The sequence below is a fragment of the Ptychodera flava genome, chromosome 4 (assembly GCF_041260155.1).
Source record: "Ptychodera flava strain L36383 chromosome 4, AS_Pfla_20210202, whole genome shotgun sequence".
NCBI lineage: Eukaryota > Metazoa > Hemichordata > Enteropneusta > Ptychoderidae > Ptychodera > Ptychodera flava.
This window is the reverse complement of record NC_091931.1, coordinates 30,720,165-30,747,935: the sequence shown is the minus strand read 5'-3', so window position 1 is coordinate 30,747,935 and position 27,771 is coordinate 30,720,165. Positions and strand designations below refer to the sequence as shown.

At 38.3% G+C, this 27,771-nt stretch overlaps 2 protein-coding genes and 2 non-coding genes across 4 annotated transcripts; all 4 read left to right on the top strand.

Moving 5' to 3' along the window:
* The first annotated feature begins 1,525 nt into the window (after positions 1–1,525).
* LOC139132230 (sialin-like) lies at positions 1,526–13,557 on the top strand. Its single transcript, XM_070698619.1, has 11 exons — positions 1,526–3,925; positions 4,995–5,183; positions 5,563–5,796; positions 7,650–7,737; positions 8,137–8,223; positions 8,733–8,863; positions 9,406–9,555; positions 9,787–9,910; positions 10,757–10,998; positions 12,532–12,604; positions 13,412–13,557. The coding sequence occupies exons 1-11, from the start codon at positions 3,905–3,907 to the stop codon at positions 13,555–13,557; spliced, it is 1,485 nt and encodes a 494-aa protein (XP_070554720.1). The 5' UTR covers positions 1,526–3,904.
* On the top strand, positions 2,436–2,517 carry Trnas-cga (transfer RNA serine (anticodon CGA)). Its single transcript has one exon. It is a non-coding gene; the product is annotated as a tRNA-Ser (tRNA).
* Positions 2,788–2,869, top strand: Trnas-uga (transfer RNA serine (anticodon UGA)). Its single transcript has one exon. It is a non-coding gene; the product is annotated as a tRNA-Ser (tRNA).
* Positions 10,762–26,615, top strand: LOC139131459 (sialin-like). Its single transcript, XM_070697511.1, has 11 exons — positions 10,762–10,998; positions 13,345–16,880; positions 20,341–20,529; positions 21,235–21,468; positions 21,778–21,865; positions 22,837–22,923; positions 23,039–23,169; positions 23,686–23,835; positions 24,143–24,275; positions 25,044–25,285; positions 25,787–26,615. The coding sequence occupies exons 2-11, from the start codon at positions 16,860–16,862 to the stop codon at positions 25,997–25,999; spliced, it is 1,488 nt and encodes a 495-aa protein (XP_070553612.1). The 5' UTR covers positions 10,762–10,998; positions 13,345–16,859; the 3' UTR covers positions 26,000–26,615.
* The last annotated feature ends 1,156 nt before the right edge of the window (positions 26,616–27,771 follow it).

The following is a 27,771-nucleotide window of genomic DNA, read 5'->3' as shown; positions in this document are numbered from 1 at the left end:
GTTCACTTTTCTCTGTTTTCATATTATCAAAATATTTTAATTAAAGGGACAAAGTCGCTCTTTTTGAGCCTTTTTCATGAACTTGTTTTTGATATGAAAGGTAGTTTGTGTTGACTTCTTATTAAAAATGCTGAAATACTGGTCAACCATGTGACTGTGCACAATAAACCTCAACTCTGCTTGCAGCTGAACAAAATTACACATTCAGAGAAACATTTTACAGTCTGCATCAAAAATGAAGTTCCGTGCACTACTCTCGCCATGTATGGCTGAACCTACACTGTTACGTAGAATTTGGACCTCATGTAGGCTAAGCCTATTATAGAGATAAGGATAACAAACACGATTGGAACTAATTTGGGATCTTAATATTTTTCAAATTTCTCAAAAGTGTTAGGTGCCCTATGTCTTAATGTTGCAATATAACAAATTACTCATAAAAACAAGTGTATAACTTAAAAAGAAAAGCAGATGAGCTTACATTTGTAGATTAAACCGACATAACATCTTTCCCTTTCTAGATGTCACAAACGAAATCATTTGTTTGCATTCAGCAAAGCAGTAATTGTTTACACTTTTGATTTATGTACCGTCGCCATTTTCAAGTTGTACAGTGATTTTACACAAGTGTTCCATGTTTTCTTGATAGGCCTAATCTCAAAAAGGTCAATAAAAGAGCGACTTTTGCCCTTTTTACTGAAAATGACAGTTTAGATATCAATTTTAACTTCCCACCGTTGCAAATATTCTTAAAAACTTGGCAAAATTTCAATCAAATAGAGTAACTGAAACTGTTTTCCTGCGGGTGGGGGGGGGGGGGTTACGTTTAATCAGTCGTGTAACACGTTACAGTTCTCTCATCAGTAATGGATGCCGTGGTAGGACTGTCAGATTATTAATTGGTAAATTTGGTTTCAATGACACATGGCCTAACCGTTTCCGTGTTTCCTGCTAACTAGTACCCTCAATCTACTGCATAATATACAAGGACAGGGTTAATTGACTTTGTTATGTAAAAGAAAGTGAACGAAAGAGTTAATTTCATTGAGTAATTTAACAAAGTGTATTAAAGAAAATAAAAACATTACATGCATAGGCCTACATACATGAAAGCTTTTCTCAACTACCCCGCTTTAATTTCAAAACATCCCCCTACATACCATGTTTCCTCTCTCCGCATTTCCTACCTTTACACGGTACCGCACGGCTTCCCCTCTCGCTATATGACATATTCTCCCACATTTCACTGTTAACTATGATTGAAGTCTTGATTTCACCTACAGTCCACACTAATAGTGGCGTTACAAATACTGGCAGTGATGTGTTGGCTGAACAAATTCTGAGCATTTCCACTTAGGTCTACTCAAGAAAAAAAACTGTGAAAATATGCAGAACGAAAATGCCCTATGTTTGGTGCAATTTTAGCAGCGATTTCGAGGAGCAATTTGATCAGTCTTGAACACAGTTGCGAGTGGAGTGATACGTACCGGCCGCCGCGTATTATTCTATGCATAGTACGCGGCGGCCGGTACGTATCGCTCCACTCACAACTGTGGTCTTAAATTTAAAACCACATGACTACCAGAAAGTGGACTTGGTTTTAATAAACCGCAGCGCAAAAGAATAACATTTTCTTGCCTAGAATTGCCTGAGCATAATGCGTTTAAAAAAAACAGTGATGTCATCAACGTATACAGCGTATGACGTCAGTGATCACATAAACCTTTGTTCAGGCTGCATCAAACAGACGCTGGACGTACACAGAGCAGGAGAACCCGGAAGTACAAAACGAAGCCATAAAAGTGTCGCTTGCTCGGCCTTTCGCGTAGACATAATAATACTAATCCACAAACTACGATGTGAAATCAAACCAAAACTCCCTCTCCTACATTGTCTCAATATGCAGAGTGCAAGAACGTTTGTAATTTCGTTTATGCATTTAGGAATGCGCGACCACGACCGCGACCGTAGCGTGAACAGAACAGACGCGTCCGGCGATCGTTGAGGCGTTGCTCAGTGGCAGTGAAGTACCGCAAACGGTGGTGTGATTGCGTAGATTCACGAGGCATAGCAAACGATTATATGGCATTTTAGGTTTAAGTGGTATATACCATAGGTGACGGACACTGTGTAACCGACCAGGATACTTAACTGGTTATATTTACTCGCCGTGGTTGTTGTTGTGATGACGTGAACACTATCGGATTCGGAGTGCCCAAGCCCTGTGTAACTCGCAATGAAAACATGGCCGCTCATGCGGATTCCGCCAAGTCGCACCGGACTGTATTTTCCCCACTGTCTCCAAAATAACAATCTGATAAAATAAACCTCCATACTGTAATATTTATTGAAGAAAATAGCGATTTCTATGTGACACATTTTCTCAATGTTGGTTTAGGATTATTATACTGCAATGGCGCCCAATTTTTTTGACAGCTGTGATGGCCGAGTGGTTAAGGCGTTGGACTCGAAATCCAATGGGGTTTCCCCGCGCAGGTTCGAACCCTGCTCGCAGCGATAAAATTTTTGGTGGTCGATTCAAGCTTGTTTTCTCTATTGTATAACAGAATATGTACTCCTTTCCGATAATTCTACCATTTGAATCTGCTTTTGTCCATCCTATCGCAATACACGTGTAACCATTAAACGGGTACAATTCCAGACGCGCTTGCCCTTTGTCGGTGACGACCGGCGTCTATACAAGTAAGACAAATTTGCGTATTTTAACAATACGTGCTACGCCGGGTTAAAAAAATAATGAAATAACATACACCTACGTAAGCACAAGCTGTGATGGCCGAGTGGTTAAGGCGTTGGACTTGAAATCCAATGGGGTCTCCCCGCGCAGGTTCGAACCCTGCTCGCAGCGATACATTTTGCTGACCATGATAATTTATTCCAAGTCATTTAGGCCTAAGGTGAGCAAAAACGTTTCGCAAGAAAATCGTAATACAATGTAGATTTTGAGATGTATAGATGAGATATTTATGCTATATTGCGATCTATCTGATTTGTTAGGAGAGGCGGAGTCATAACAATGAATTTTCAATCCAATGAGTGTTGATATTTTCCTATCAACATTTATGAGATCAACTCGTACTTCGACAGATCCAGTTACTGATTCATGGAGTTGGTGATTTCAGTGAGATTAACGTGAATATTTGAGTGTCCGTATCGCTGAATTCGCATCGAAAAGTGTATCCGTCTTCGTTTATGTTAGTCTCTTTAACCTGGACAAGAAATTGACTGCTGGTATTCCCTGTGCACCGAGAACATGCCCGTTGTTCATGATGTTTACAGGACCGGTGCTCCAGTGTACAAAAAAAGTAAAGTTACAGCGGACGCCCCTCGCTGAAAGTACAAAAGTCGCTAAGTAATCTTCTTGTTGTTGAGCACTTAGGTGTACTCGTGTAATGTAACAATATACCATTAATATAATGACGTGTACACTTTCCAGTTTGTGACCATAAAACCAATTTCTGTGAAAAGTAACGCACTTCGGAGCAATTTCCAGTAGGTATAGAACAACAATGACCCGAGTCTAATCCTTATTACTTGTAGCTACTGACGGCTCCTCTACACGCATTCCAATAACAAATATTACGATTCATCTTCTCTTCCTATATTTTACCGATGGGATTAGTGATAGTAGCTACCTGTTCTGATAATTCGAATATTTCTGATCCTAGATGTAAAATGCCCATTTGTGTCGTAGTCCCTTTTCTTTAACCTCGTTAAAAGTTTTGATGTTTACGATGACTGGTTAAATTTTAACCATACCGTCATGGTCACATTAATCGTACCCATCTCTGAGCATTGTTCGTAAGACTGCCGGTCAACTGGCTTTCCGTCTGTACTGGGAAGAGCATTTCACGTTATTGTTGCACCAAAGACACGGGATACGATGAGCAATTCTTGCAGAAAGGTAACTATTAACAGTTAAGGGAGGATATATCTGTTTTGCTCTTCTCAAAGGACGTTACGTATAATTAATTCAAAGGGGCGTTTTCAAGGGAACGATCGATAAAGTTAACGCCCACAAACGATCGCTCACTGCTATTTAAGTTCACATTATTCGAAACAAAATCTCTTAACTTAGTGAGAAAAGGATGTGCACTCTTTATCCTTTTCAGCAGTCATGATGACGTCATACATATTCATTTTTTTAATGTTTACCTAATATTAATTGAATGAGGTTGTTTAATATTAATTGAATAAGGACTAACAGTTTTTTGTACCCACTTTCGGCATTGCTTACCTCAGGTAAGTACTTCAAAGCTAGTACTCTGTCCGTGAAACATAAAAATATAAACAAATGTTCAGCCCTATACTAGTGTATACGCAAGTCAGCTATTTGGTTGTGTTGTGTTTTTGCCTCCGAACACATTTCTTATGTAACGAGTCTAATGATTACAACTAGACTTACGCGATATTGATTACACACGATTACAAAAAGGAGAAATCTCAGGGTCGACAATAAGATCCATGGAGGAGTGGTCAAAATTTGGGGCCAACCAGTATGTGAGGACTATTTTTTGTAAACATTGCCACTGCTGCCAGCAGATTGTTTTTAAGACGTCCTATGCGTGGATGCTTTCAGCTGACAACGGTTGTTGAGTTGACGACTTACACCCAATTAATATGGACAAACTCGCCGCAATTTTGCGTAATTGTAGACTTTACCGTGTGCGATGTTGCATCAACGCCGCACCTGTGAAATTAATTGGCACTCCGTTCTAAAATAGCAGACCTTACGTTTTTGATAAACTGCAGAACAAGGGAGTCTTCGCTTGAGTCCACGGATCCAAGAATACAACAGCACATCTTTCGTCGAATTTCTCCATGCACGAGATCAAAATCTAATCTCTGTGAAGCAACCAATTTTTTTCGTGCCGGCTTACATTCAAACAAAACGTGTCGTCAGCAAAATATTTCCATAATGCAAATCGTTAAAACAACACAAACATATTCTGACGGAAAACGTTTACTTGCAGTGTTTAGATCACATACCAACCCGCTATGTACTCGCACTATGGATGTTTCTGGGGATGGTCAATGTGTATATTCTCAGAAACAACATCAGTGTCACCATCGTTGCCATGGTAAACTCAACAGGAGAAGTCGCGGACAGGTATGACGACGAGTGCACTGACGGTAATACCACAGTTGAACTGGTAGACCAGGTTAGCCTTTTAATTTCTCCAAGTACTTTGCACGTATCTTATGACATTATTCTTGTATATATCTTGCGTTGATCCCGCAAAGGATAGTCCACATAGCTATAGGAATAGAAAGAAATAGATAGATAGAAAGAAAGACAGACAGACAAAGAGATAGATAGATAGATAGATATTAGATACATAGATATATGGATAAATACACCGACAGGAATAATAGATGTACGTTTGAAAGTTTGTACTCACAAGTACATACATACATACATACATACATACATACATACATACATACATACATACATACCATACATACATACATACTATAGTTACGAGCACATAAGAAACACAAATTGCACAAGTCATATCCGTGTTTTCATTTCTGCAGAAAGGTGAATTTTTCTGGAGCTCTTCATTGCAAGGTATCCTCCTGGGGGCGTACTACTATGGGTACGCCCTCACACAGATTATCGGGGGTTGGATGGAAAAGCGGATAGGAGGACGGCTGATGTTTGGAACTAGCGTGTTTCTAGCATCTTTGTTTACGATCTTTAACCCTCCAGCGGCCTATCTGGACTTTTGGGTTCTGTTCACGCTTCGTTTTCTCACGGGTTTCGTACAGGTGAGATAGATTAACTCGACTTCCACTTTAAAGAGGCACTCCCACTTGGTAACATTTTTAAAACACAATTTTTTAATGCCAACGGTCGATATTTGACGGGGCGATTGAGCGCGGATCGCGAGATATCGATAAAAACATGTCATTTCCCGAGCGTATTTTTCACATCCCGAAGTTTTACGATCGTTTCTGATTTTGACCCGAAATCCCCCGAAGCTTTGTTGTTGTGCTGATTGACGATATTCTAGGGAGTCAACAATAAGTTCGAACGACGCAATTAATTTACTTCCCACTGCAAAGACTTTATATACAGCATTATGCCATTACCTCAGGTAAGTTTTGTAAAACTTCTCCTTAGTTTTTGTCGTTTTCATTATTCTAAATCAGTTGTACTATATTTTAACCAATACCACATAAACATCAGTGTTTACGTGTCAAATATTAGCCGCCTCCGATGACTACATTTTGTCGTCTGCCACACAGTACGCCGCGCGCGCGGTATGCGTCTATGCATACCACTCGGCGGCCGCTATGTATCAACCGCACGTAACTGTGCTAGTCACCTATGCGAATTCTGGTGGAATCAAACTTTGTTTTCCGTTTTTTCTCAGAGTCAGTAAGACTCGGCTTTCCCCAGGGGGCATGACCGATCACCGACGCGAGTGGTACTGTGGCATACAGCAGCGTCACCGTAGACTCGTACTCCATAGCTTAGTTGACAATGGCCCCAGTGCCGAACATTCGATGTTCGGAAGCTGAATTTAGGTGGGCCACCGGAATTCAAACTTTTACTTTTTTGAGGACATGTTTTTATCGATATCTCGTGATCCGCGCGCAGTCGCCACGTCAAATATCGCCCGTTGGCATTAAAAAAATGTGCTTTAAAAATGTTACCAAGTGGGAGTGCCACTTTAAAACTCCATTTCAATTTTGGAAAGTTAAAGCTCCATAAGCTGTATCTTTTGGCTATTTTTTCAGAACTCTGTTTTGTGGTTTCCCTGCACTTTCTGCATTAAATCCCTTAACTGTAATTTAATGCCAAGTATTTAGCATATCAACACAACTTATATCAGTATAATCTTCATTGTTATTTTTGAAAATTGTATTTAAGTCCGGACTAGAATTCATTTGTAAACAATAAACAATGATCACTACACACATAAAGCTGTGTTGACAAAAAGAATACTTGAAATTTCAGCATGACAAACGGATCAGGCAGAATACTGAAAAACTTGCCACAAGTTACAGCTTATGTCCCTATAAGAGCCAGTAACTCTATCTTTCGATATTTTGTCAAATTTTTATTTTGTATGTCAATTGCAAGGTTTTATTCTACTCCAAAAAGAATGCTGAAACACCAACTATTTAGCTTGTAAACATAGCGTCTATATATGTACATCGTAAACTGCACTGTTATTGTTTACATTTGAATTCTAGTCCGGACCAGAATTCACATGTCAACAATAACGACGCAGTTTATACATGTACAGGCTGAGATGACAATATGAATGCTGTGAATATTAACATGCTTTTTGGAGAAGAACAATACATTATTGTTGACATTAAGAACAACCAAAATGAAAAACTCAGCAAAAGTTTGCATTACTGGCCCTTGAAACGATAGTGGTAAGCAAAAACGCTTAGCTGGAAGACATCACATCATGCAGGCGTAATCATCGTCTTTCTGCCATCAAAGAAGCTTGGTTCTGAAGGTGATGAAGCGATGCGTTTCAAAACTCAGGATGAAGTAATATCTAAGTCCATTTATTTTCAAGTAATATACATAGTCCTTTGCAACACTTTCTTGACAACATTTGCATAACGAGTAATTCTACACATTTACATTCCCAACTCAGGGTGTGGTTTTTCCTGTTCATCATGGAATGTGGGGGAAATGGGCGCCTCCTCTAGAACGTAGTGAGCTCATGTCCTTCTCTTGTTCAGGTAGGTTCCATCTAGGTACATTTCTTCCGATGAGCAGTAATTTCAATACCAGTGAACATAACAACATCTGATAAATGTAAGTTCAGCGATTTGTAAGTGTAATTGTACATAGCAATGCCAATGAGTGTAGGGGTAATTTCTTCCCGTGCCTTGCTAGAATTTGTAAATTTGGACGGTACAATTCTGCCAGCGATACACAGCTATGTTCTGTGTTAGTTAGTTAGCGTGTGCTTTTCTTGGACAGCCACAAGGATAATGATTTCAGATCGTAAAGGGAAAGTAAAGAGTTTGACGTGCTCTTTGGCCTATCAAATCATTGCAATGCCCCAAAAACATATCACTATAAAAATATTCAAGAAATTAATAGACACTCATGTATGTGTACTCCGTGGTGATCAGGTACGAATATTGGCTCCGTCCTGGCGAGCGCCCTCTCTGGTATAATAGCAGATACACTAGGTTGGCAATACGTCTTCTATATAACAGGTATGCGTTTTGACTTTTATGATAATTCCGGTATGGAAGTTTTATTTCGTCAAAAGGGATCACGAATGAATTTTATCTCCTGATTTTTTTTTGAATCGCATCTAACACTTCTCGTTCAATGCGTAATATGTATTTCAAACCTCGTTTACATAATTCTGCATTTATCGACCCGGCCGAGTTCCATACGTACCTTGCATTGGTAGGCAGTGAAAATGTGTTTGAATATGAATTTTGGACACCTTGTAGGGCATAGAATCAAATAAACCTTAAAATCGGGTTAAAACACGTCCTCGCCGTGAAAAAACGCCGCTATGTAATATTTTTTCATATTTCAACTTAATGCATCGTCAGCTAATGCAAATTATTTACGAATATACGTGTGGGATGTAAGTTTGAAAAGATGTTAATGCGACCTATAATATCTCGGTGGAACGTATTCTCGGCCTGCTGAGCATGCCATCCTCTCGCATATTTTTTTTTCATTTTTCAACGATGCATTGTTTTGCCAGGTTGCTTTGGAGTCGCGTGGGTGATTTGCTGGGTTTTGATTATCCATAATACACCAGACACTCATCCTAGAATAACTGAAAAAGAGAAGATTTATATTAAAAGCTCCATTGGCCCAAGTTCGGATGAGTCGGTAAATATTGACGTTTGCGTAGTTGTGTGTGTGTGTGTGTGTGTGTGAGAGAGAGAGAGAGAGAGAGAGAGAGAGAGAGAGAGAGAGAGAGAGAGAGAGAGAGAGAGAGAGAGAGAGAGAGAGAGAGAGAGAGAGACTTTCAAATTACAGTAGACAGACAAGGAGTATGTAAATAGAAGTAAACATCAAACAGATACCCCATGTTCGTATCATTGGAGAGATCTTATAACTGGCGCACTGCTTGTTTCGTGTGTTAGAGAAACACTAGGCACCGTTCTATCCAGATTTAAAAATCTAGCAATATTCTGAGTCTTTGTATCGTATATCAATTGTACAATAATATGGTTTCTATCATAAAGCTTTCCTCTGACAGACTTTGAATTCACTTTTTTTTTCAAGGATGTGTTTCGAGTTCCTGGCGCAATATCTATACAATGCAATAATTCAATTTTGAAGGCACAGTAGCGATAACAGACAGCTGTCTAAGATCAGTAATTGTGCTGAAGCTCAAGTTTGAGATAAATTTCACTTTTATATTCCAGGATAAGCGAACTCCATGGAAGTGCATCTTTCGCTCAGCACCATTGTGGGGTTTGTTAATCGGTCATTTCTGCAGCAATTGGGGAAACTACACGCTTCTGACCAGCCTGCCAATTTACATCGACCAAGTTCTTGGATTTGATCTGTCTACGGTTAGTACATATGTTATTGACTGGAGCAATCAAATTACTCGAATGAACACATTTTCCCTATATTAAATTACACAGACGGTTTCGATTCTTCGTTTTACGAATCACTATAATTTCAAAAGAGAACAAAGAACATGCGAGAACCAGGGGTTGAGGACTGCTCCTTTTTACCCTTCTGTAACTTACCGATTGTACATGCACTTTACGGCTTTTCACTTTTATTTCGATCGACAGACTGGTTTTATCGCGGCCCTACCAAACCTGGGCATATGGGCGTTCACTATTCTGTCGGGTTGGTTTGCAGATTTGTTAAGAAGGCACAAAATCCTGTCGACCATTGCTGTCAGAAGAATGTTCAGTATAGGCATATTAGTTGAAAAAAGTGCTGATGAAGTTAAGAAAATTTATTTGTCACTTGAAAGAGGCATATTCCCTTTGATATTACACAAAAATCAAATCACAAACAATTTCATCGAGTAAAATTCAATGGAAAGAAATACTCTACTGGCGACCATTAGCCATATAAGCACGCAAGTCATGCAAGTAGACAAATGTGCGTACAACTTTAGAGAATATGCCCCGAAAACACGGGAAGATGTCATGTAGGAAATGATGGACTTGGACAGCCTAATAAAAGATAGCTGAGAAGAGTTGGTTTGATCAATTGATGTCATAACAATGGTATCTTAGATTCCAAACTCCTATAATGTAAACCGATAAAGTTGGTTGACCCCTCAATTATCAACTTATACGCTGAGGGCACTGACAAAATAACTGATAATATTACCAGCGTAGAATTACCGTGTACTTCAGGTAGAATGCGCCTCGGGGACAGATATTCGGACACTCAAGCTTTTTCAATTCTTTTCTGATCTACCACTTGTGGGGGTTCATTTTAAAGCTCTTGGGAAAAGAAAAACTTTTGTTGTCTTAGTTTTTCGATAATCCAAAATTTAATTTTTATCTATAGAGTTAACACAGCTGGGATGGCGGCCATTTTGAATTTCAAATATCGCAAAAATATTTGGTAATTTGTTTCGCTTGTTCCAAACGGTGACTGCAGATTTTTATTGTTGATTTGGTAAGAAAATGGTTCAAAGTTTCTTTTAGGAAAGTTTCAGCAAATGTTTAAATCTTTCATTTACGAGGTGCATACTACCTTAATTCCTAGTAAAGACATACATCCCATCTTTTCTTGCACCAGGTATGTACCTTCCGGGAATCTTCCTGGTCGCTGCTGGGTTCATAGGCTGCAACGAAGCTCTGGCTATCTCTCTCATTGTGATATCGGCCTCATTCAGTGGGTGTTCTGTTTCCGGATTTAAAGTAAATCACGTGGAAATCGCCCCGAGATTTGGTGGAATTCTCTTCGGCATAACCAACACAGTCGCATCCATACCAGGTTTCGTATCACCCTATGTCGTTGGAGTTCTAACAGAAGACGAGGTAAGTTATTAAAAATAAATCAATAAATAAATAAATAAATAAATAAATAAATAAATAAATTAGAAATAAAACAATCAATGAATCAAATAAGTTGTAAGTTTTATTGTTTCTTTATTTTCATTGCATTACTATCAGTTACTACATGATTCCTTTTAAATTATAAGATAAACTTTAAAAATAAAATTAAGTAAAAATATATGCAAACAAAAACAGACGAACGGGTCATAAGAACACAATGGGTCGTAGACGAGGAAGTTAACCCATACAACTTAGAAAATAATTTTCTGATAAGAAAAAACCGAGACAATAATGCTCACAAGGCCGCATCATAATAGTGTCCCTCGGTTTGTCTTGGCAAGACAATATAGTCGACAAGCAGTATAGCTTCTTTATTTTTCATATTGTCTTTACCAATGAAATTCAACCGAAGGATTTATCTTGAGTTAGCGATTGGCCATGATTTCCTTAGAATTATATTACATTAGACAGTTTCTAGAAAGCACGTGAGAGTTAGGGAACGAATATTATGAACGGCAGGAGAAGGAACAGAAAATATTTCATTTTTTTTTTAATTTTCGATCTCCCCCACGCCGACGTTAACTTAACTTTTCAGAGCCCCGTCTGTAGCAAGAAATTTTTTATGTCTCCTCCCGCCAACAAAAATTTGGAGCCAACCTGCACCAGCTTATTCCACAAGTTCCTACTGTCATGGTGTGCGTATTTCTATCTCATGAATGTAATATATATATATAATATAATATAATATATATATATATAAATTTATATATATATATATATCAGTGGCTTGGTGTCAATTCAGGCAATGTATAGTGCTCGATGCGTTTCCGCAGGGCATAGGTATTGCTAGACGTGGAACTTGTCGTGATTACTCTACAGACTGTTTCATGCGCTTGGCAATCGTCAGGAGTGATGTTGGCGGGCTTGTAGCTACCTATATATAGGGTCAGGTGTATATGCAAACGAGGCGGTTTTTCTGGCGCGTTCAAGTGTTAATAGAGAGGTTCGGCTACACGTTTTACGCGAACGTGAACGCGTAACGTCACGAATTTCTGCGATGTTGTCATCGACTTGTGCGTACGTTCTTCACGTACACGGAGCTGGCGTCGCGTATTTACGTGGAGACAGCTGTTTTCACGTAATTTGTAAACGTGTAAATTTATTCTCATCTTTAGGTTTCAAAACATGATTTAAACTGTGAATCATTCATGCAGTTGTTAGTTGGATATATGAGAGTGACATCCTCAAAGATATTCATGAATTTTCGTTATTTTTATGTGCAATTTCTTCGACGATTTGCGGCATACGGGCAAACCATTGAGCTATCCCTGTGATGCGGAAACAGACTACGCGGACCCAAGCCGGGCCGAATCATTTCTTGCGCGTGCCACGAGAACGGTTGGCGTAATGCGTAGCCAAACGGACTTTTGCACGCGAACGTGTACGCCAACGCCAACGTGGATTCTACGCGTTCACGTTCACGTAAAACGTGTAGCCGAACCTCTCTATTGACAGAGCCCAGCCTTACTCAACCAAGACAAAACGCTGCAACCTCTGTATCACGGAGAAATTTCACATATCAACTCAGGCAAGTCAACACTGCTAAACAAACGTACAGAATTTCTTTCGAAATAGAGACACAGAAGCAAATTTCTTCTCATTAACACTTGAACGCGCCAGAACAACCGCCTCGTTTGCATAAACACCTGACCCTATATATAGGTAGCTACAAGCCCGCCAACATCACTCCTGACGATTGCCAAGCGCATGAAACAGTCTGTAGAGTAATCACGACAAGTTCCACGTCTAGCAATATATATATATATATATATATATATATATATATATATATATATATATATATATAATATATATATATATATGTCAATTTTCAATATAAATTGAATCCCGGATATAATTGAATTGAGACAAACACTATAAACAGTGTTTCCCACTAATAGTTACAATGAACTTGAAGTAACAACAAGTGGTCATTAAATCATTAAATCATGCAATGATTAGTAAGTGGAAGTCATTTTGAGTATCATCGAGAAATATCCTACCTCGGGAACAGTAGAGACGACGATTCTGAAGAACATTCTTGCCTGGCATTACCAAGTTATGGACATCAAATATTTGCCTTTGCAAAAATAGTTAAATTCTCACAGCTGCAAACAATTCACTCAGTCAAGGGTCTACGTTATGTTGTCTCAAGGTTATTGTTTTTTTTTCTCTCTCTCTCTGTCTCTCTCTCTCTCTCTCTCTCTCCCTCTCTCTCTCTCTTTATCTCTCTCTCTCTTTATCTCTCTCTCCCCCCTCTCTCTCAAGAACACTCGTGAGCGATGGCTCATTGTTTTCTCCATAAGTGCGGTGATATACGTCATCGGCGGAACAGTTGTCCTGGCTACCTTAAGAACAGAAGAACAAGACTGGGCGAAGGAAGAAGATAAGATCTTAGTTACATCCGATGCGAATAAAAATGTTGATGATAAAGGAATTGATAACACGGAGGACATTGAACTCGTAGAAAAAGTGAACTAGTCCTTGAATAACCAGAAATCAAGGTTAACTAGATTAATGTTGTTGATATTTTCCAAACAAAGATTTACATGATGTGTCTGAATATGTTTCACTTCATCGAGAAGGGCTTTTGTAAGATAAAAACACGTCACATTTTGCACAACTTTTGATATCGGAGCATGTGATGAGTTAATATATCTGTTGAGCAATTATTTTGATCACTTGTTGATTAACACTTGGAATGAAATTTTGTAGAAAGTTGCGCTACAGTTTAAAGATAAGGTCAATATTTAGTCTTGCGTAGATGCAATAATAAGCATAATTTCCGGCTATTTGAAGAGATCATGTTTATTCCCAGGAGTCTAAATCTGTTACTCTTCGTCATCAGCTTTACAAAAAATATGAAGGTGATAATTTCTGCTATTGCGTATATCTTATAACACAATTTTATAACGACAATTATTGGTCTCAATTTGTTACACTACAAGATAAGCCTAGGGCAAAAGTTTCAATATAAATTCATTCATATAGAGTTCACTCCGTAAGTTATCAGGCTTTGCATCAAGTAGATAGATTCCTTTCGCACGTGAAGAATTCTTGAGGCACTTTCACCCACTTTCATTGGCAAACTAAGATATTTGCATTCAAAAGACGTCACTTGCTGCCCATTATCAATTTTAGTCAACGAAAATAACACAGTCTCAGAAGTAAGATAAGATAAGCTGCAAACGCGACAGGCAGCGCACGTTCACAGCAGCACACATGTGGTTAAGGTGATGGGATAAGTAGGTCGTACATTGTACGTACAACGTTCCGCCGATCAAATGTATATAATGTGATTTTTACGACTTAGGACTACATGCAATATTCGGTATGATCCATTCGAAAATCAATGTACAACATACTGGGCATCGCATACTTGATATTGATATTCGTTGGCATTGTACGTCTATATAGTTTTACTTAAATGTAGAATTGGTATGGTCAGACCTTCAGACATTACCGTTTGTTTTTTTACCGTTTGTTTTAAGATAAGTCTCTGACACCTTCAAGACCTGCTATAGCAAAATTTTCACCAAAATTTCTAAATCAATGGGTTAGGTTAACTTAAATATATGGTACCTAATATGTAAATCGAATCCAAAGAATACCATCAAATGATTTGTCAATAATTGAAACACCATAATCATTTTAAACTGACAATTTCACAAAGTTTTTGATAGTTTTTTCAGGACACGGTCTTTGTGCAGCTAAGGCCATTACGCCCTCTACCTTCCCATTGTGTTTGAAGACTACCCACTCGTACGGCGTAAAAGTAAGGAACAATCCTCGCAACGTTTACGGTATTGATTTTCACATGGCTTGCTATGTAAAGTGTATGTTACTATAGAAATAATGGGCGAGCGTAAAGCCAAAACTATTCATGGGCATGTAAACAAACCATTACTGTATATTTGTGTCAGTCACGTGGTTCAGCTCGACCAATTAAAATGGGACAGGGCATGGTAATAAAATGTTGGTTATAAGGGTAAATGAAACGTATATTGTCATTTTCATAACATTACATATGTGGTGAGTAGGCCAGAAATATATTGAGAAAAAGCAATGTTTTCGTCTCACTTACACCATACTATTTGGTTTTGTGCAGTTCACACAACTTTATGAAACACTTCACTCCTAAAATTAAACATGCATTCAGCTAAGTAAACTGAAGTACAGTCGCTACCCTACCCACTACCTTTAGATTGTAAAGTAACACATGTGTTGCTGATACTGCAATTTAGGTAAACAATGATTAAACCCGATTCAATCAGAGTAAATTTGCCAGTGCTTGGCCGAGCGAATCTGTCTGTCCGGTAGGCTACCGCAGGTTGTGATTTCGAACACTATTGAAAACACCGTATTTTATACAGAAAAAATCTTCCCAATTTCATTTGAAATACATCACGATCGAATATATTTTTCAAATCAACGTCTCTCTTCTCAGTAAAGTTTAAGAAATGGACAAAATAACTGTGGGCATCACAACAAGTGATATTACTTGGTATCGCACCAACCATGGATGGTCACCTACATTAAATCTTCTTGACTGCTGGATTACTCTACCGTTGAAAGACTGTGGAGCGACGAAAGTGAAATGCAGCGCCCTCTCTGGCGGACAGCAGGATCTGTGATTCCACGAGACGTATATTCGCGAGATAAGGAAACTTATGCCAAGTTTTCCCCGAATTTTCGAATTTATCGTCATGTTATCAAGTAGACGCTATTTCCATGTTATTTTCGGTGTTTTCGAGGTTGTTTGAGTATTCCCTTTGGGGTCGACTTCCAAGATTTTAGAAGAAGGAACTTTGTAACGGACTTCCATGCAGAACGAACGGTAAACTGTATCGTTTGTTTTGCATCGATCACATGTGCGATCAGTTGTATTCGACGTAACCAAAATTTGTGTTACTAATAAATACAGTCTTTTGAAAATTATTGTGTCATCCTAACACAATGGCCGAGGCAATTTTAAGAAGAATTTTCTGTAAATATTTCCAAATACACAAGGTCTATCACATCATATGTCAAACAGGTAATGTTCAAAAAACCTTTAGCAAATGTTGATTTAGGCCATTGCATGACCAATATGGAGGGGTTGTCAAACTGGATCCAGCATACTCACCTTGTTTGTCATTGTCATAGCTCGGAGTCATCTTCTTGCCTTTAGGTCTGCAGGATATTAGAAGTCTGGTTTTGCATGGTGAATTTCAGGAAATTCAGTGTAGGTAAAATTAAGATCGTATCATTCTCAAAGGTCGGTCTGGTTCTTTCCGAATATGGAGACTAAACAGCTTGACCTTGTCCAGATTCAGGCCACGAAATGAGTTCTGCACGCACTCAAGACAAAAATGCCCATGGTCCTGCCTATAAAGGCCTGTTTACCCTCTTGTGAATATCAAATGTTACGATTCTTCTACCCTTCATATTCCCATATTTTCAGGACGGATTAATGATCTAGGCTACCTGTCCTGGTACTTGATGTGCAGAGCCTAGACAGAAAATTTGCCTCGTGTGCGTCAAACCACATCGTTTTTATTTAACCAACTGTTATACACATTGGCTTTACAATGGCCCCTTAAATTTTAACCTTTCATGTCATGTCACGATTGTAATCTTAGCCGTGTCGTGTGATGATGATGATAAAATAGCAGGTACGTCCTGCCGTGGTGATAATCGCAGCCATATCTGAACATTGTTCATAAGCCTGACGACCGACTCGCTTTCCGTCTGTACAGGGGAGAGAACTCCACTAATCGCTACATCAAAGGCACGGGAGGACCATGGGGAGTTCTTGCAGAAAGGTAATTATCGATAGTTATGGCTGGACGCATCGCTTTAACTCTGCTCAAGATAAGTTATAGAATATTTTGTGGGGGCTTTTACGGGGCAAGTTCGATAAAGTGAACGCCCACAAAATGTCATTTACTGCCACTTTAAGCGAATTCGCAGTTGTCAAAAGCTTGCGAACAGGTATAAACTGATTACGTTACTTTGACGTCACGACTACGCCATGACAGCTCTTTCCGTTATTTCCACATTTATGTTTACTCAGTATTGACGGAACAAGGACTGACTGTTTTCGTCAAATTGTTAATCCCAATCTTTCAGCTGTAAATCTGTCGACCCTAGTCAATGTGTAGGCTCTATTTCGGTGTATTGTTCAGTTGCAGTTTAGGTTTCTTATCTGATGTGTTCACTGATAGTATTCGAGTCATGGTATTGGTCTTACCTGGCTTTTGAGCTGACCGTAAAAAAATGTTAGGTAAGGTTCAAAACGGTACAAAACATTTATGAGAAAGTATCGCTAAAAGTCGTAGCTATGCGGATCGGAAAAAATCAATCCTCAAATAAGATAAGCCAACAAAGGAAAACAAGAGGGAAATAAAACGCGTACCATGCAAAACTAAAAAGAGTAGTAAAATTAAATAGAACTCGAAAAGTGCATGTTGGCTTTCTTACCAAATTTCTTGTGAACGTGTCCCTTACATAAGAGCATAATAAAGAAGTTTTCAAAATGAGGGAAGCAAACAATAATCTTGATGGTCTGTGGCACAAAATAATCATTAATAGAAAGCTATAATAAGATAATTTCGGGTGATAAAAGGTGAAAACATTGCTCAATTTAATGTTCCTTAGCTTGTTTTTTATCTTATCATATCTTGTTCTCTTACAATTGCAGAAAATATCACTTTCATAGATTATGAAGTCGCGACTTTTCTCCGCAAAAAACCTATTCTATACAAACAAAAATAATATGTGTAAACTAAGCATTGTGCTCGATATTTTAAATGGTTTAGAAAATGTATCTGCTATCTTTCCAAAATAGTGGAACACATACATCACAAGATCGTCGTATACAATAAAACTCATTTTGTAAGCGTACCCTCACTATATCATTTAAATATCTTGAAAACAATATTTTATCAAGATCAAGCAGCCATTAAGTGCACTGAGCAAAATTTACTTGTGTTAATGTGCCTGCGGGACTATACGTCAGGACTGTACGTGACCCTAATGGCGGGTTGAACTTCCAGGCGATACCCTTGTTGGCAACACTATCAACAATTTTGAGTTGAATAATGGCACGAATCAGCTCACTAAGTTTTCCGCTCGCACCAACGAGCTTGTGCCACTATCGGAGATAACTTCTTAAGGTTTCCCACATCTTGACACCATTCTTGAAAAGGCATTGAAAAAACTGTCAGTGTCCATATTCATATTCAGTCCATCAACTCTTTGTACGGTTTTCGACAAACTTTGAGACAGCATTTGGTCAATCGGAAACAAGTGATTCATTTTTATTTGCATAAATGTGTACATGTATATATTTTGTGATATTCTCAGAGAACCAGCCCTTTCCTAAATGAATTGTCTGTAATTTGTTTTTACTAAAGCGAGCCCTCTTTCCTTACTTTGATATCCCCACAAGTTATCACGGCGGGGATTAGTCTAGACTATAGGTGTCAGCTATTTCTCAACTCCCAATTATACCCCTTTCTTTCATAGTGTTATTCATTCTTATCTTGACATGAAACATATCATACATGGGTAACTAAAAAAACAAGAGTAAACAACATTATTTCGACATTTCCGCTTTTTACAATCTATAAGTAGCAATTTGTTGTCGTTATGCCAGGATTGAAGGCTATCGGTCCAGAAATATCGTACTTCAATAACAAGTGTGACCTGACCTGCATATCACCCCTCAAAATTAATGTACTGTAACGAAAAGACAATTCGTAATTCATAGAATAACCATTACCTTGATACGTCTGCTTGACAATTTCTTTTGTTGTACAATCCAATATGGTTGCCTGGTATCCAGTTTGTCTTTATTTTTTATACGCGTGTACTCTCAATGAAATACCTGTTGTTGATTTTCGATAAGAATCAAATATACTAAAAGCATGTGACCTCAGGTAAAACGCCTTCCATCAGACTGTAATATTTTCTGCACATTAGGGATGACCTTTCACCAACTAATACTTTCCCGAATCTCGACCACTAGACAGGTACACTTTTCGTATGATATGATTCGTTCCACCATTTTATATTTATCATGTTAAACGGTAACCTTTACTTTAGTTTTAGATGATATTTTCACTAATTTGTATTTTCAATAGCAAGTTCCTGTCCTATTCCCAAAAGAACCGTAACACTCACTATTGGCTTGTCAATCAATGCAGTCTATACTTGCACTAGCAAGTTAGATACTATATAGCCCTATATACTTATTGGAGTAGCGAAAGAAACTGCAGTTGATACACAACAAACATTCGAAACAAGATTCGAAAATCATCAAACATTATAGCTACTGGCCCTGTTAGACGACCTTCATAATTTATGCGCATAATCCATTGTAGTCAAATGGCTGTATTGTCAGTAATTGATACACTCGCACGGGTGCAACATTTTCGCCCCAAGGTTTGCTTGACCTTTTACTTATGTTTACATATCTCAGCAATATGAGATAGAACCTTTGTGTGCAGTTGCAGTCTGATTCTTGTGTAGACATGTTGTCTCAGACGTTCCTGTATAGACTTTCCTCACTTTATCTGATGTTAAACTGATTCTTGACCTATTTTAATATATCTTGATATCTGTCATGAGCATAACCCGATATTACCACACAGAGTTTCTTCACTTCCGAGACTCCTGTAAGCAAATGATGGATGCTTGACGTTGTAATGCTGCTTCCTCAGTGCCTCCATGGTTACATGTTGTGAATTGCTTTTTTATCCCAAAATTGCTTGCATCAGACACTGCGTTCTAACGGCATATTCTGCTATATATTGATGTCAGTTAATTTCTCTTACTTGTTCTCAGCGAGAAGTGTTTCATCAACTATAACTTGGAATATTTCGAAAGCACAACAACTTGACCATTAGCCTCTTTTACATCGTTGTTTTTCTCAAAGAATCCTGAATGTCAGATATTTAGAAAACTTGTCAAGTGTTTATAGGGTATGTTGTGTTGGACTTTGCATAGGCAATAAAATATGACAGTTTATTTACATAAACCGTGAAATACGAGACCTCGCTGTAGAGTGTCCACGGATTATCAATACAATACACGCTAATATCTTCATCTTTAGCACCCGAATCCATATTATTTTCTGACAGTAACCAAATTTGCAATATTCACGCAGAAAAGGTCAGCTTGCATTCAAAGGGTATATTTTTCTGCAAGGAACATCATAATGTTCAGAACATACCTGACCGGACAAACAAATATATTCTTTTGGAAAACGTTTGCTTGCAGTGTTTAGATCACATACCAGCCCGCTATGTACTGGCACTATGGATGTTCCTTGGCATGGTCAATGTGTATGTGCTCCGAAACAATATCAGTGTAGCTATCGTTGCCATGGTAAACACAACAGGAGAAGTCGCGGACAGGTATGACGATGAGTGTACTGACGGTAATACCACGGTTGAACTGGTAGACCAGGTTGGTGTTTTAGTTTCTATCAGTACTTTGTGAATTTCCCCGATCCACGAAGTTACGTTAGCATAGCAGTGAATCACCTCGTTTAATATGTTAACATAACCCATAATAGTTTGCACGGAAATAAATATACACGTCAACGTTCACACATATATCGATAGCCGGAGAGACAGAAAGATCTACGATAGACAGGCACATAGCTATAGAGAGCTAGCTAGCTAGAGGGATAGATATTGTCACATAAGTCACATACGTCGCATACATACATACATACATACATACATACATACATACATACATACATACATACATACATACATACATACATACATATACATACATACATACATACATACATACATACATACAATCAATATGTATGATCACTTAAACGGACGGAAACAGAGTTATATGTGACGGAAATGTTTTATTTTGAGACACCGTGAAATGTGCTGTATCACAAGATGCACATCACATATCAGTGAAAATATTATCAGACAAGAAAGACGAAGGGTAGTTTACAATAAAATGATCATTTTAACTTTTACATACATACATACATACATACATACATACATACATACATACATACATACATACATACATACATACATACATACATACATACATACATACATACTAAATGTCTCATTCAACTTCATTTGAATGGCAAAAACATACAACTCATTCAAGTTTTCGTGTTTGCAGAAGGGTGAATTCTTTTGGAGCTCTTCATTGCGAGGTGTCCTTTTAGGGGCTTACTACTATGGGTACGCCGTCCCACAGATTATCGGAGGTTGGATGGAAAAGCGGATTGGAGGACGCGTGATGTTCGGAACTAGCGTGTTTCTAGCATCTTTGTTTGCAATCGTTACCCCTCCAGCTGCCTATCTGGACTTTTGGGTTCTGTTCACGCTTCGTTTTCTCACGGGTTTTGTGCAGGTGAGATGTGAACTTGCCTGACTTCAATCTAAAAATTCTGTTTAAATGTAAAAGTTGCACATTTACAGTTTGAGCTAAGCGAAAATACAAACATGGAAAACATCACATGTCGCAATGGGAAATCACCCTCTCTCTGTTACTATTAATGTCGGTTCTAACACTATGAGGCCATGGCTTTCCAATCTATGATGAAGCAATTTCTTATACAACCATTTTTTCAAGTCATGTATGTCCCTTATCATTACGTTCTTGATAAGAGTTTGCATTACACCAATATCTAAACATTTTATTCCCATCCTGCGTACGCAGGGTGTTGTTTTTCCTGTTCATCATGGAATGTGGGGGATGTGGGCGCCGCCTCTGGAACGTAGTGAGCTAATGTCCTTCTCGGGTTCAGGTATGCCCCAGTTCAGTTCACTTCTTTCGAATGAATGTTACGTTATTTTATCAAGACAGCCACCAATGAGCATGATAACATGTGCCAGAAGAGGAATTTGGATGTAGTTTTAGTACACACTGATGTCGAACAGTTTTGATAATATCTGTTTATCGCGTCAATTTTTGTGCCACAATAAATAATTCGTAACTTTTGTGTGTGCAGTCTGTCAATTATAGGGGCACTGAGTAGTCCAAAAAGATTTTCAACGGGTGTTTTCTTTGACCATCTTACGCGTTCAGTTTTTAGAGTTTAAATTTACAGTGAATTTCAAAATAGCTTTGAATTACAACGTGCTAGGGTGATTAGAAAAACATTCTCTGGCGATAGAAAATAACTCCAACTGCATCCATTGCAAACGTTCTCCTTTGATAGATTTTGCATCAATTTAACCCAATACGACGTCCACTGTTCTCACTCACAGAACACGTTGAGTGTAGAAAACACCAATCGTTGTACCGACCCGTACACTCTGTACCGAGAAAAAACCTACCGTTAGAGTTCTTTGCAGTTTCATCGACGGGAAATGTGATAAAGGCAATACAAGAATGTTCAAACAGTGTGTACGGGTGGGTTTTTCCATTGAAGCGCGGCAACACTGACGATGTTGACTGCGGCACAGTGAACGTCGTATCGGATAAAATTGTTGCAAACTTTGTCGAAGTAAAACGTTTGTAATGGAAGCAGGTGGCGTCATTTTCTATAGCCAGAAACGTTTTTCTTATCGTCCTAGCACGTTGTAATTCCAAGCTATTTTGAAATTGACTGTAAGTCTTCTGTTTTTATTCTTTGGACGGGCACTAAGAAAGGTTAGTTTGTAAGGCAAGCTAAGGGCTTTCCGTGCTCTTCTGCTTATGTAAACAAGACACAACATCTGAAAAGATGATTAATGATGATATCAAACCGATTAACGAATACTACTTTGTGATCAGGCACAAGTGTCGGCTCTATCTTGGTGAGCGCCATATCAGGCATAATAGCAGATACACTCGGCTGGCCATACATCTTCTACATAACAGGTATGTGATCGAATTCTGCCATCGTTCGAGTGTAGTACATTTTATTTCATCGATTGGGATTATAAAATACTATCGCTTCATATTCTAATTGGTATAGTAACATTCTTTTTGCCAGGCAGCTTTGGAATCGCATGGTCGATTTGCTGGGTTTTGATCATCCACAATACGCCAGACACACATCCGAGAATAACCGAGAAAGAGAAACTATATATAAAGAGTTCCATTGGGCCAAGTTCAGATGAGACGGTAAATATTTGACACGTGGAGAGAGAGAGAGAGAGAGAGAGAGAGAGAGAGAGAGAGAGAGAGAGAGAATTTTGAGTCACTACCAGAACAGTGTGAAGTACGATATTTTGTGAAACGTCGAACTTATACCTCTTCATTAGCAACATTCAGTAATTGCTTGTTTCGTATAATTGTGCAACATTCGGCACTGGTCTCTGCAGACTGACAAGACAACCAAGATTCTTTGTCTTTTGATTCTAAACCATAAGTACAATGAGAAGGTCACTTTGTCGGAAGGCTTTTTCTCGCACCCATATTTTATTTGGCTGTTTTTCATGTATCTTTGAAGATCTGGCAACCACTTGTCAAAATATTATAAAAATATATGTTTTAGCATAGACCCTCGAGAAAATCCCGTTTTTCTCGAGGGTCTATGGTTGTAGTGATCTCTTTTTAGGTAAAGTGCCGCAATATAAATTGAATTCAAAAATCGCTTTGGTTCTCAGCTCTGAGATAATATTTACTTTGTTGTCACAGGATAAACGAACTCCGTGGAAAGCCATATGGTTGTCAGTACCGTTGTGGGGTTTGGTGATAGGTCATTTCTGCAGTAATTGGGGATTCTACACGCTACTGACCAGCTTGCCAATTTACATCGATCAAATCCTTGGATTTGATCTGTCCGCGGTTAGTACATAATGCTTTTGACTAATGGGATCAACCAAGTAGGACTCGCATACTATTTCCCTTTATTTTAGGGTAACCAAAGAAATGCGCTGAGAACTACTGTTTTAAATCCACTTGCTCAGTATGCACATGAATTTTATTGGTTTACAATTCTCCTATTTAATTTGGTAATTTAACGTAAGGTCATAGCTACATATCAAACATATACTGAAATTATACTAAAACATGATTTCTCTGAAACTCTTTCGTAATGTGCAATACATGGTGCCAGGACGTTATGGCTTTTCCCTTTTATTTTGATGGACAGACTGGCTTCATTGCTGCCCTACCAAACCTGGGCATATTGGTGTTCACTATTCTGTCAGGTTGGGTTGCAGATTTGTTAAGAAGGCACAAAATCATGTCTACAATTGCTGTCAGACGAATGCTCACTGTTTTCGGTAAGTTACCACAGAATCAGCTTAATTGGTTGAAAACAGTGCTACTGAAGTCAAGAAAATGTACAGGTCACTTGAAACGATTAAAAATCAATGGAATACACAGGCTTGCACAATACTTATTACCTTGATATGCTCACAAGTAGAAACATATGTGCACTACTTTATTATATACTGTTCACCTCTTGACAATGAAAGGGCGCTATTCGTAGCATTTTACAGTAATGTGAAGAATTTGACGTACAACAGTAAAAGGCAGATGTTAATTGGCTTTCCATCGTTGTCGTAACAATAATATCGTAGGTATCAAATTGAAACAATAAAACGATAACGTTCTTGTTTAATTAAGCAATAAACCACACCAAACGACGGTATACCACGAGATTTTGACCAGTTCACGACATATATGCAATAGCGATAGCGAGTGCATATATGTAGTGAACTGGTTAAAATCGAGTGGTGTACCTTCGCTTGGTGTAATTTATTGCTATTATCATAACAGTATATTGAAATTCTGGCGTGGAATGTCAACAACGGATTTTTCCTAAAGCTGAGAGCTCGCGCGTGTGCTATCTGTGGTATATCGGCAATGTACCACGGTTCTTTTCGCGTCTCGACCAATCGGATCGCTGTATTTACACCATTAATATACTGGTATGATATAGTTCGTCATATCATACATATTAACTAAAGGTAGGAAATAATTTGTAAACACATTTCTATGGCTAGTAACTAACGCATAGGGCATATATGATACCATTCCGACATCAGGTATGCATTTTCCTGCTGCTTTCCTGGTCGCTGCTGGGTTCATTGGCTGCAACCAAGCTCTGGCTATCTTCCTCATCGTGATATCAGCCGCATTCGGGGCGTGTGCAACGCCCGGGTTTAAAGTAAGCCACGTGGAAATCGCACCGAGATTTGCAGGAATTCTCTACGGCATTACCAACACAGTCGGCTCCATACCAGGTTTCGTTTCACCTTATATCGTTGGAGTGCTGACGGAAGATGAGGTAAGCCTGGGAGTGTAAATAGTGGACACGTGAATTATCTTGTTCGTTAAAATTGCCATCGAATAAATATTATCACTTTCAAACATTACAAAGAAACAGAAACAGAAAATCATGTAAAAAAGTAGACGAACAGCATCATCAGTACACGATTGATCTTTACAAAGGAAGCAAATCGATTTCAGAAGAAACATCAGCTAATTACATAGGCATAAGCATATAACACGATTGGAACTATTTTGCGATAATTTAATGGTGAAGTAATGTGGGTTTAATCTGCAAATGTAGGCTCATCTGCAACAAATAACAAATAACAATGTTCGCAATGCAAAAATGTTCAAATTATCATAATTGTAAACCCAACTCGCTCAATGCGGAGGGTACGCTTTGCTGATTAATATTATCGCTCTCTCTCTGTCTGTCTGTCTGTCTCTGTCTGTCTCTGTCTCTGTCTCTCTCTCTCTCTCTCTCTCTCTCTCTCTCTCTCTCTCTCTCTCTCTCAAGAACACTCGTGAACGATGGCTCATCGTATTCGTAATAAGTGCGGTGATATATGTCATCGGAGGAACAGTTGTCCTGTTTACATTGAAAACAGAAGAACAAGACTGGGCGAAGGAAGAAAAGAAGATCATAGATACGTCCGATGTCAATAAAAATGTCGATGACAAAGGAATTGACAATACAGAGGCAATTGAACTCGAGGAAAAGGTTAACTAGACCATGAACTTATGAAAATTAAGCAATTTTTAGATTTTCCTTTGTTGATATTTTCCCACCATGATTTAGATGATTTAACTGTATTATTATACGTCGTAAGCATGTGTGGATTTTGTTAAATTAGGAAAAAAACCAAAAAACCAAACAAGAACTACTACATTGCTGTTTTGATATTTTTCAAGAAAATATTTACATGATGTACGTGATTTTGTTAGTTTTATTATCATTAAGGGATGTTGAAAACTAAGTGCGTTATAATTATAATATATGCATAAATATTATAATATTACTAAGGATTGCTTTGTCACTTGTACGGATGTAAATGAATTCTCGTAGAAATTCTTGCCACATTTCAGAAATAAGTTACATATTTAGGTGGTTATTTTCGACTAAGCTTCTAATTCAACGTTACGTGGATTAAATTTTCATATACTCTTTAGCCAAATAAACTCCTTAGTTACATATAATGCTGTTTGCTGGGATGATATGTATTCCTAAGGAGTCTAAAATTGTTACCTTATTGATAAAGTAACGCCATTGTCAATGTCCCGTCCTGGATTGCTATAGTGCAACATGGCTGACAGTAACTGAATGACGTCACGGTGCATTATCCTCGACAAACCTGGCCATAGTCAGTTTCTTCACGAACAAGGTTGAAGGTATACTGTCGCCTGTAATCTAAATATGCCGATATATGGTCAAAGGGCGTTCCTTGGTATTGAAAATGCCCATGTGAGGGCGCTGTTTTTAAAAAGCGGTCACCCGCTTAAAATCTGTGATTGGTTAGATTTACTCTTTCCATGGCATCTGTGGCAAAATTGGAACTGGTGACGGTATATCTTTACAGTAATGATATGACATACATGAAGGATAGTGTCCTTGTACCAGTTTTGAAACAAATTAGATCAGACAATGTTGTGTTATACACTGTACATGAAACAATTCAGTCCTTTATCCCTTCAAGGATGTCATGGTTTCGGAATTTCTAATGGCACATCTTAGTAAAAGACCAGGATATACCCACTGTGTAGCTATACTAACTGTGGTACTTATATGAGAAGTGTTTCTTGGCTGTCTCTTCCATTCGATTTGAAAGTTTGGGATTCTGAAACTCGCTTATATGCACATTCCTTTGAAGCGTAAGTTCATTTCGTTATGATAAATTCAAATTTGGCATAGATTAAGTATATTCTTACAGTCAATTTCAAAATAGCTTGGAATTACAACGTGCTAGGACGATAAGAAAAACGTTTCTGGCGATAGAAAATGGCGCTTCCTGCTTTCATTACAAACGTTCTACTTCAACAAAGCGGCTGCTTATTACATCACGGTTAACTATCATCGAGCGGTATTTCCTTCTATGGGTTAAATTGTTGCAAAATCTATTTAAGGAGAACGTTTGCAATGGATGCAGTTGGAGTTATTTTCTATCGCCAGAAATGTTTTTCTAATCACCCTAGCACGTTGTAATTCCAAGCTATTTTGAAATTTACTGTATTGTTTTGAAATAAGCCTCTTATCATCGGAGGCCGCTTCAAGACCTGCGTTGCATGTATGTAGCAAAATTGCAGTTATAGATTTTTAAGGCAATCGGTTAGGTACAACATAAATTATCTACAATATTTTTCTCGATAATATGCACCTTCACTTTAAACCCATATGACAACTTTTAGTTTAATTAATTAGTCATACATCTATGCATTAAGTCTTATTCCTAGCGATATCGTAACTGTAGTGACTGTCACCTTCGGCGCTTTGTTAGTGTTACACTA

What these genes read in the sequence shown, in the direction of transcription:
- LOC139132230 (XM_070698619.1), top strand. Translation starts at nt 3,905, where the DNA reads ATGAGCAATTCTTGCAGAAAG. An exon ending in TGAGCAATTCTTGCAGAAAG is followed by an intron (nt 3,926 to 4,994) that starts GTAACTATTAAC and finishes GTTTACTTGCAG; the next exon opens with TGTTTAGATCACATACCAAC. An exon ending in CATGTCCTTCTCTTGTTCAG is followed by an intron (nt 7,738 to 8,136) that starts GTAGGTTCCATC and finishes CGTGGTGATCAG; the next exon opens with GTACGAATATTGGCTCCGTC.
- LOC139131459 (XM_070697511.1), top strand. Translation starts at nt 16,860, where the DNA reads ATGGGGAGTTCTTGCAGAAAG. An exon ending in GGCCAAGTTCAGATGAGACG is followed by an intron (nt 23,170 to 23,685) that starts GTAAATATTTGA and finishes TTGTTGTCACAG; the next exon opens with GATAAACGAACTCCGTGGAA. An exon ending in TTGGATTTGATCTGTCCGCG is followed by an intron (nt 23,836 to 24,142) that starts GTTAGTACATAA and finishes TTTGATGGACAG; the next exon opens with ACTGGCTTCATTGCTGCCCT.